The sequence below is a fragment of the Elaeis guineensis genome, chromosome 2 (assembly GCF_000442705.2).
Source record: "Elaeis guineensis isolate ETL-2024a chromosome 2, EG11, whole genome shotgun sequence".
Classification (NCBI taxonomy): Eukaryota; Viridiplantae; Streptophyta; class Magnoliopsida; order Arecales; family Arecaceae; genus Elaeis; species Elaeis guineensis.
This window is the reverse complement of record NC_025994.2, coordinates 7894801-7905930: the sequence shown is the minus strand read 5'-3', so window position 1 is coordinate 7905930 and position 11130 is coordinate 7894801. Positions and strand designations below refer to the sequence as shown.

Genomic DNA, 11130 nt, shown 5'->3' with positions numbered 1-11130 from the left:
ATACTCCATCCCTCCATTTTGGTTCTATCTCATCGCATACTTGACTCCACACCATCGCTAGTTCTTTTTTGAAAATTCTGATCTTTTCTATATACTTCTGTGAGAGACTAACTTAGGCATCGGAGGGTTCACCATCGGAGAACACCCTTAATATGAGGATATTCCTGTCTTTGACGGTTTTGTAAGATCCAACTCGCGAGATCGATCGAGAATCGGACACCAGTGCGCACCTCTCAAAGGTTTCATCCAACCGATTGAGGACCACCACTTTTTCTCTCCCTAGCTCTAGCTTGATGGCCTAAGCCAGATCTACTCTCTGACGGCAATAAACATCATCTCTATCATGAACCCCCCCATCACTTCTCCCTCCCCTCACTCTTCCCACTGTCTGTCTCCTTGTCTCTTGTCAACCCAGATGCTGCTACTCTCCCCAATCCCCAATGCCTTCGCGGCCCCTCACTTTGCCATCCTTGCTGAGCCTAGCCTTTCGCTGTCGCCATACTGCCTTTCTCATTATCATCCCCACCTCCTTCGTCCTCCTTCTTATCATCCTTGCCCTCTTCCTCCTCCTCTTTTACCTCTACCATCCCCTCCACCATGCCCACATCCATGATTATACCCTTTCCCTCGACTCCCCCGCCACTTTCTCCCTCCGTCACTTCTCCTTCCATGACTTGTGCTCTGCCACCACCTCCTTCGACCCCTCCTGCTCCTTAGGTCACGGCACCTCCGCCAAGGTCACGGCACCTCCGCCAAGGTCTTTCGTGGCCTCCTCCTTAACAACAAGTCTGTCGCCATCAAATGCCTCGACCTCCCCTCCTCCTCCCCTCCCTTCTTCTCCGACCATCAGATTCGAATTCGAAGTGCATTGAACGATTTTGTCAAAAGGATTTTTTTTCCACATGGCAGATGAAAGCTTTGCCAATACAGATGACTCCATATATATATATATATATATATATATATATATATATATATATATATATATATATATATATATATATATATATATATATATATATATATTATATTACATAAATTTTTATATTAAATCTATAGTGGATAAATACAAATTTCAAAACCTTGATCATTACCAAGTGTCATAACTAGGATGCTCTTTAATCTTAGAAATTATGTGATAGTCCATAATAAAAAATCCCAGACATTCATAGTACAGGAATTCCGCATCAAGAATTAGTTTGAGTGATCTGTTATTTATTTTTCTATCAAATAGCCACTAGGCGTTGATTTGGGCTAGCATTTATCCCATGCAGCCTGGCCTAACCTTTGATTTGGGCTGAGTTGGGGTGGTATGTGATGAACTTGGTCTGGCATTGGTTTTGGGAAATGTCAACTCTGGTTGCATATAGATTGAAGGCTAGAGAAAGTTGGATACATCTACAATTTGATAATTTTGTATGATAGATTTTGAAATTCCAACAAGATCCACCTATAGGTAATCCAAGTTCTACAGCTGCCAACCTGATGCAACTTGAACTACTCATATTATTTGTGTATGGATTTCGGTCATGCTTGAACTTGACAAAAACTAAATTATGTTTGGATTGATTATAAACTTATATGATATTTGTAGAGATCGGTTCGAGAGACCTGATTTATTTTTGCTTCATCTGTAAATTATCATCGCATTAAAACTTAATTCCAATCTTTTAAGAAATATATTCTTCTGATAACTTTAATCATTGCCTTACCATTCACTTGCTTACTTTTTCAATTGTATCTATTTCCATTCTATTACCGAACCTTATTAATTAAATAATGCTCTAATAGAATCTTTTCTATTATTTTTCCAGTTCAAGTCAACAGCCTATATATGATTGATGAAGATTAAGGCCAATGTAAGTTCATTAACTAAATAATTATTACATCTTTCATCATTAAAAAAATTGGTAAATATATCTTTTTCTTTCATTTCAGTTAAACCCTGCAGTATGGGTTACATACTGGTACCACATCATGTAAAGGTAAACACTACTTCCTGAGACTAATATGGTCTCTCAAATTATATGAGTAAAAAAAAAAAATAATTTTAGATGATGGATGAAAGACATTTTATTTCTTTTCTATTATTCTTCTTTCCCTTTTGGTGCATTAGAATTTTTCTAAGATCATGGATAAACTTGCTTTGGGAGCAGGGTTTTGTTAGCTGTGCTAATTTTCTTCATAGAAATTCGAAATAAATTCAGATTTCATAAAATTCCTTATGTTGCGGGGGAGGCTCGCTGACCAGATGCAATCCTCCATTGAGACACACTCAAGATGACGTGGTAAAGCCCCATCAACTATGGACCCAGGACTACCAAATCAGCTAGCCGCACATAAGAAGCCTGTGCCTGACATCCAAAACTAACAATCTCAATTCAAAAGAGGTAGGAGAGATTCCTCCCCTGATAATTAAAGGCCAAAACATAGTCTAACTATCTAAAGAGCTAGGCCTAACAAACTCACATATTCTGGCTAGCAGCTTATAGGTTCAACCTCTATATAAAAGAGATACGAAGGAGACCCTTAGGTAAGAAACTCAAGAAACAAGGAAACACAGAGGACTGGGAGAGAAGGAACGAGAACTCTCTCCACCTTTCTGGCTCTCGCTTTCTTTTCTCTCTACCATTCTTAAAGCTCTGACTAAGTTAGGCATCGAAGGAACTGCCGTCAGAATAGTACCCCCAACAAGTGCGAACTTCTTTTGCAAGTACTCTTTAGTCTTGCTTTAGTCACTCCAGCACTCTCTTCGGAGCCTTACGGCAATAGATTGGTGCTAGAGGAAGAGCAGTTCCCTTTTGAAAAAATAAAAAGATGGTGCAGACGAGAGTGCAAAGCTCTATCACCTCTCACCGACAATCCGTCCATCATAGCTAGAGAAGTGCTACTCGTGAGGTCTGTCACAGTGCAATCTCTAACCACGATAAATCCACTATTTCTCGATGCCCTGGCTCAATAGATTTAGATATTGATCAGTTCTATGCAACAACTATAGCAAGTGATAGAACAATAACAACAGCACGTGGAGCCGAACCCTCAGACGGCTCCCTTCCATCTCAATTGGCGATCTTACTCCCGAAGTTTGAGATCTGCTTCTCGATGACTCTCTTGTCGCTCTTCTATTGTTGCAGCTCGTTGCTCATCCCATTAGAGCCTGAGGGAGGAGGCACACTCAAATAGCTCTTCCTTCACTGATGATTTGGTCCCAGTCTACTTCCCCAAGCCTGGAGGATCTCAACGAGAGGAGGAGCTCAAGAGGAGAGTTCAAAACATTGAGCATCGCCTCAATGAAGTCCAAAATGGGCCTCATCGAAGAAATAATGTCTTCGACTTCAATTCTAAACAACCATTCTCCCAGACCATTTTGGAGGAACTGATTTCAAATCAGTTAAAGATACCCCAGCTAGAACCTTATGATGGTTCCACGGATCCCCTTGATCACTTGTAGGATTATAGAATCCTTATGATACTGTAGGGCTACTCAGACGTCCTCCTTTGCTTCACCTTTCCAGCCACCCTCAGAAATGTTGTGTAAGATCTGGTATCACACGATGCAGCAGGAAGAAAGAAGAAACAATACAAGAAGCACCATATAAATATGTGAATCGACATCAAGCCTACCTCTCCGGGGTGTACAAGCTTCACTATGAGAGAATAAAATAAAATCAATACAAGAAGAACTCACCACTTAACCCTTGTATAAGAGTTTCTTAATAAAAAATCTCAAAATCCTTACAAAAACTCTCTAAAACCTCTCTTGAAGTTTTTATGCACCTTCAGGACGTCACCAGCTCTCCAACACAATAAACAGCTCGTCAATCGGAGCTATATAGGCTCCAAAACTTCAAAAATACTGTTTCAGTAGGAGTACAAAGTCCCAATCAATCCAAGAACCATCCGTGACTGTCCGATCATAATCGACTTGCACCAGAGCCGTCCGATCATGCACATCAAGGCCACCGTTCACTTGATCAAATCTGAAATCATCCTTAGCTGTCCGATCATGAACGGCTTGCTTCAGAGCCGTCAGATCGTGCAAAAAATACCATAGACAGCACATGGACTACGTGATCGGTCCATGCGATATCCATGGACCGCCCAACGCTTTGCGATCCACGATGGACCGCACAGGTGCTGGGCCTGGGCATCCGCGTGTGCTGGGCTGGCCTGCGCACACGCCCACACACTGGGTCATGCGTGCCTGTGTGCGCGCACATCTCTATCGGGCCCAGTCGCACCATCACCGGCCCGCCGTCGCCTCGTGCACTGTGCCACCTTCTTCGATCTTTTTTCGTACATATTTTTATTGTCTGGACTCCGTTTGGGCAGTTATTAGGCTCGTAGGACTCCGTTCATCGTCTTGGACCTCACTGTGGGCTCAATGTAGACCAAATTTCAAGACATCAAATCTCAACAATCTCTAACTCGACTCGTTATTTGACATCCATATTCTCTGAGAACCTATGATCCATCTCACACCCATGCCCTGGGGCATGCTTGCTATCTCATGGATGGGTAAACATGGAAGCACAGCCAGACCGCTCAATCCCACCTCCATCATAGGCTGTGTCCACTATGACCAAAAATCTACTTGAGGAAGTCTCCTACGGCAATAGGAACTTCACTTTGTGATGTTGTCTTTTGTCTTTCCGAGTCTCCCATCTAGTGCCTGATCTATCTCCACTTGGAGCTCCACCTCACACTGGATTTCTCCTGGCTCCTGAAGTTCTATCTCGTACTGGGCTCCCTGTCAGGTAGTAATGTCCTCTCGTCCTCTTCTTTCCCTTCAGAATAACCTTATCACCGTGCAACACCTTCATGATTTCTCCATCAGCTACCGTCCTGTAGCTTCTCGAATCCAGTCTACTCAGTGAGATAAGATTCCACCTGAAATCGGATATGTATAGGACCTCCCTCAATCTTCTCACTATACCATCATGTGTCCTTTAGCTGACCGTCCCGATGCCTCTGATCGTACAGCTCGATCCATTCAGTAGATAAACAGTGCCATCACTGCTCTCCAAGGAGTCAAACCGCTCCTCTCTACAACATACATGACAGATGCATGCAAAATCTAAAATTCACTACTGAGAAGAAATAGATACCTCATCAGATATCTTCAGGGTATCACTCTCTAAGTCGCTACTGGCGTCGCTGTAATAGCCCTCATCCGATCTCTGAGTTGAGGGCAATCTCTGGCTAGATGCCCCAACTCATCACACTGGTAATATCTGGTATTGCTCAAATCTCTTATTCTAGACTTGGATCACCCTCGCCACGATCTCCTGTCACTCTGTCTACCGCCTCCTGCTCTTCTAGAAACCACTAAAGCTGAGCTGCCGCTACCTGAGCTCGAAGCTGGGTTCTTCTTCTTGAGAACTTCATTCTGAAGAATCATCGAGGTGACCTCGTCCATCTTGATGGTGCTCTTCCCCACTAGAAGAGCAGTCACCAAACACTCATACGAAGGAGGAAGCGACGTTAGCAAGACCAGCGCCCTAGTCTTCTCCTCAACTTTCTCGCCAATATTGAGGAGGTCAGTGAAGATCTTCTGAAAGTGGCTGAGATGCTCCTGCATGCTCTGTCCCTCAGTCATCCACGGCTGGTAGAACTACCTTCAGAGAAAGAGGATATTAATGAAAGACTTCGCCATATATAACTCCTCGAGTTTCGATCACAGCATCATCGGAAAAATCTCGCTAAGCACATAGATCACTACCTCATCTGCTAAGTACAAGCAGTTTGTACTCATCGCCTGCATCTGGAGCTGCCTCCAATCCTGCACCTCTATGGTGGTTAGCTTCTCCTCGCACAAGAGAGCATCGATCAATCCTTACTGGATGAGCACATCTTTCACTCTTGTCTGCTACAAGAAGAAATTGCTCTTTTCGTCAAACATATTGATCTCCACCTTGATTGTGCTTGTCTTTTCTATCTTCTATCTCGACCATCATCGCTGCAACTTACGCTCTGGCACCACCTTGCTCTGATACCAATTGTTGTACAGGATCCGGTACCACACGATACAACAGAAAAAAAAAAAATAAAATAAAAAATACAATATAAATATATGGATTGGCCTCAAGCCTATCTTCATGGGGCGTGCAAGCTTCACTATGAGAGAATAAAATAAAATCAATACAAGAAGAACTCACCACTCAACCCTTGTACAAGAGTTTCTCAATAAAAAGCTCTAAAACCCTCACAAAAACTCTCTGAAACTTTTTTTGAAGCCTTTTTATACCTCCAAGACATTACCAGCTCTCCAACGCAATAAACGACTCGTCAATCAGAGCTATATAGGCTCTAGAATTTTAAAAATACTATTTTAGTAGGAATACAGAGTTCCAATCAACCTTAGAATTATCCGTGGCCATCCGATCGTGACCAGCTTGCACCAGAGCCGTCCGATCGTGCACATCAGGGCCACCGATCACCTGATAAAATTCAAAATCATCTTCAGCCATCCGATCATGAATGGCTCGCTCCAGAGCTATCAGATCACGCAAAAAATACTGTAGACCGCGTGATTGGTTCACGCGATCTCCATAGACCGCTCAGCACCCTGTGATCTATGGTGGACCGCACAGGCGCTGGGCCTGGGTGCCCGCACGCACTGGGCCAGCCTGCACGCATGCTCGTGCTGAGTCTGTCGGCACGCCGGCACCTCGTGCATCGTGCCATCTTCTCTGATCTTCTTTCGCATGTATCTTCGCCGTCTAGGCTCTGTTTGGGCTGTTCTTGGGATCGTTGGACTCCGTTCGTCATCCTAAATCTAGCTGTGGGCTCAATATAGATCGAATCTCGAGGCATCAAATCTCAACAAGAAAGTCGTCGGCATGGATGTGGGACTCCGGACTCAAACCACGATCCATTCATTTGTTCAACTAGCTCAATAAGCTGTTCCTTACTTTAGTAGCTGCTGATCCCAATCAAGGAACTCTACTAGCCTCTCTTCATTTAGCAAAAAGAGAGTGAGTAACTGCATGACTACATCATGCGTATTGACACTACCATGCTCAAGGTACGAGGCCTCAATGAGTCAGTGGTGATGTCAGCACTCAAGCGAGGGTTGCGGAATAAATACTTCATTTTCTCCCTTGATAGGAAGTTTCCGAGAGACTATGCTGATCTACTAGTCTAAGCTCTAAAGTATACTCACATGGAAGAAGCCCAAAAGTTGTACAAGCAAGCAAAAGGAAAGAAGACTTCCGATAGGAAGAGAGATCGAGAAGAACCCCAAGCAACTCAAATCGAGAGGAAATCTTCTCGATTGCGAAAGAGCCACCGATCGAGGAGTCCTCCTCCGATGGTTGGACAGCTACACCCTTTTCTCAACCCTTCACTTTCAGATTTTAGTGGAGATCGAAGGTTAAGGATATCTATGACGGCCTGACTCAATAAAATCTCCATTAGACAAGAGAAGCAAGAGGAAGTATTGTTGTTTTCATCAAACACTGAAGAATACAGTCAGCTCAAGGATAAGATTGAGATTTTGATCTGGAGAGACTACCTCAATAAATATGTTCGGAAATGGCAGAATCAAGCACTCGACAAAAAGAACAAGGACAACTAACTAGCAATCGGAGTCATCAACATCATCATCATGTTTGCTGACGGCACGAGCTCCCCAGATGGAGAACCACGTCTTCCTGGGAGGAGAGGAAAATCTGGAGATGAGCGTGCTTCTGTCTTCCCTTTCGTTTCTCCAACAGTCCCATTCACCGACGGCACGAGTTCCCGATGGCACGAGCTCCCGTTCATCGATGGCACGAGCTCCCCAAACGGAGAAGCTCCCCTCCATTTTCTTTCCTCCTGTCTCTCCTGTCTATTTTTCCTGTTCCAAATGGAAATAACCCGATTGACTTGCCAAACAGGTGAACGCTCATTCAAACGGATGCATGAAATCGCGGTAATCGCAATGGAATCTCCATTCCTCGCCAAGCTTAGTTTCCCTTCTTTAAAACCCATACGTGTTGCATCATGGTAAAGCCGGTCCAAAAATTATGTGGTTGATCTAGTTCAATCAATTATTTTTCTATTAGAAGGGGATTTATTAACAGTGGTCCATTGGGTTCGACATCATCCAGTTCATGTTTATTTTCAGATTCCTCTATTATTGGATATTGTCAGGTGGAAGATCTCTACATTATTTCCATTTATCACATGTTAACAGGGAAGCTAATCAGATGGTGGACCACTTAACAAATCGGCGGTACAGGAGGATTTCTTGCTGTTTGATTCTAAGCCTTAATTTATCTGGCTGATGGGTTGGGAGTGAAATTTTGGAGATGGTAATCTCAGAGGGTCTTTGGTTTCTTATTTTTGTTAGGCCTACTAGTTGTATTGTATTTAGGTGTCATGTTCCTGGTAATTGCTATGTCCCTTGCACCACCAAAACCCAAAAAAAAAACATACCGCGGCGCACATCACGTGCCGTAGCAACGAGAAATCCTACCCTTCTCCACGTGGCGGCGCACCACGTCGCCCTCGTTCCCGTGGACTTGCACCGCCCCGTGGTGTACGGCCCAGTGGACCACTCCGGATCCCGCGGTGGATAACACGCCACGTTACCTCTTATTTGTCACCAATTTCCGATTGCGCGTTATCCACCGTGCATATGCTTCGAGATTTGTTGACAACGTTTCCCACGTAACGTAGTCCTCACCGCCACGCTACGCCTCACCGTTATGGTAATCTTCCGCACGCCCCGGCTCCCCGCGTCTCCACGAGTACCATTACGCCCGCCCCCGGCCCCCACAGGAACGACGCACGCCATTCTTCCTTCCAAATCTACCCTTACTAACTCTCTCAAATCTCAGCTCCTATAAGCTAATATTACATGCTAGATGGGAGCATTTTTGGTATCCCATTTTCCGGCAACCACTTTTTCCCTCCCCGGACGGGCCGCACTCCCAACTCCCCAGCAATTCCAGATATAATTCCTTAGAATATATATATATATATATATATATATATATATATATATAACCAATCTCTTCTTATAAATCCCGCCCATATTCCCCGCATCACCATCACTTCACCCCGAACTCCGACTCTAAGCCGATGTCATGGCCTCCTCCACCTCCCATGCCCTCCTCCTCCTCCTCCTTCTCTTCGCCTCCCCCGTCGCCGCCAACGAGGAGAATTCCGGCGTCAAGCAGTGCGGCCCCGCGTCCCACAGCGGCACTTGCGAGAACAAGCCCGAGGCCACGCGTTTAAAGCTCATCGCCATCGCCAGCATCCTCGTCACCAGCTTGATCGGCGTCTGCCTCCCCCTCGTCTCCCGGTCGGTCTCCGTCTTCCGTCCCGACAGCAGCCCCTTCGTGCTCGTCAAGGCCTTCGCGTCGGGGGTGATTCTCGCCACCGGCTACATGCACGTCTTGCCGGACTCTTTCGACGATCTCTCTTCTCACTGCCTGCCCGACCGCCCGTGGCACAAGTTCTCTTTTACCACCTTCGTCGCGATGCTCTCGGCCTTGTTCACGTTAAGCGTGGATTCCCTCGCGATGTCCTTTCGTGGTATGAGGAAGGCCTGCTGTGGGCCGCCTGAGCTTGGAGATCAGGAGAAAGAGACCAGTACTGCGGTGGTGCCCGTCGCTCATGGCCATGGGAACGGCGCTGTCGTGCCATCTGAGAAGGATGGAGTGGACTCCGTGTTGCAGAGGAACCGCGTCATCGCCCAGGCTAGAAACGATATATCCATTCTAGTCTTGTTTTCCTCTTCTTTTATCGTAATATTGCTAAGTCGTACTATATATGATGTTGTGGTGCAGGTACTGGAGTTTGGAATTGTGGTGCACTCGGTGGTGATAGGCCTATCAATGGGTGCATCTGAGAACCCTTGCACCATTAGGCCTCTAGTGGCTGCCCTTTGTTTCCACCAGATGTTTGAAGGCATGGGCCTCGGCGGTTGCATTCTCCAGGTATTTAGAAATGCAGTGGACGTATAAAAGATTATTAGAAGTACGTGTGAATACTGCACCATTCTAAAACTTGCAGATCTATGAATGGTTTTGCAGGCGGAGTATAAGTTGAAGATGAAAGCCATACTGGTCTTCTTCTTTGCCACAACGACACCATTTGGAATTGCACTCGGGATTGCACTCACAAACGTTTACAGGGAGAACAGCCCGACGGCTCTCATTGTGGTTGGGTTATTGAATGCGTGTTCAGCCGGGCTTTTGAACTACATGGCATTGGTAGATCTCTTGTCGGTGGATTTCATGGGGCCTAAGCTGCAGAGCAGCGTTAAGCTTCAGATGTGCGCTTATGCAGCAGTGCTTTTGGGAGCTGGTGGCATGTCTGTCATGGCGATTTGGGCTTGAAGTAGCAGGACCGTTGTCTTGGTTTGAGTTTCTGAGAGCATCAGAACTCATCACAAGCTTCTGCAATGGAGTCAAAAGTGGATTATACCAAGGCTATATCCCTTCGAGGTTTCAACTGGATGTGGTATATGAATTTCCATACTTATTGTAAGGATGATGGCTCATTTAGCCAAAATTTTGTTTTTGGGGCTCTATATATTTTTCATATCTTTTCTAGAAATCTATCAATAAAAGGTTTCAGGAAACAGCAAGATTATTTATGGCATCATTCACATCATTGCATCATGTTATAAACAATTTTGATTCCCTCTGTGTGTAGTGTGTTTAATTAAAATATTTAGTTCATACAATCCGTGCTTCTCTCAGAAAAGGAAAAAAGACTAGTTTGTGCATATTGATGATGCCATGCATGGTGATGGAAAAGAGTATGCTAAATCAGATGTCATAGGAATAAACTAAGATCACTTTGAAATCTTAGCTAGCATAGGAATCCTTAGAATACCTTTCAAATATTAATTTGAATATTTAATTAGTACTTTAAAAATCATTGAATATTATGAAAGACTGACAAGGAAATATTACCCAATACTTCAATGCCAATAGATGGCAGCCCTTCATCAAATTTCATTATAAAAAGGAGAGAATAAGTTTAAAGGGACTGACGGCCATGGTAAATTCCTTTAATACACAAGGGATGTCCTTCCTTCTGTATACTAGACTCCATCTGTACCAAGCTGTAAGACAAGGAATATTTTGATAAAGAAGAATCTCCAAGTTCTTAGCGATTGCGTCCTTTGTG

At 44.5% G+C, this 11130-nt stretch overlaps 1 protein-coding gene across 1 annotated transcript; it reads left to right on the top strand.

The window, feature by feature from the left end:
• Positions 1-8993: 8993 nt before the first annotated feature.
• Positions 8994-10596, top strand: LOC105061409 (fe(2+) transport protein 1-like). The gene is made up of 3 exons (XM_073251293.1): positions 8994-9689; positions 9780-9929; positions 10026-10596. The coding sequence occupies exons 1-3, from the start codon at positions 9075-9077 to the stop codon at positions 10329-10331; spliced, it is 1071 nt and encodes a 356-aa protein (XP_073107394.1). The 5' UTR covers positions 8994-9074; the 3' UTR covers positions 10332-10596.
• Positions 10597-11130: the final 534 nt, after the last annotated feature.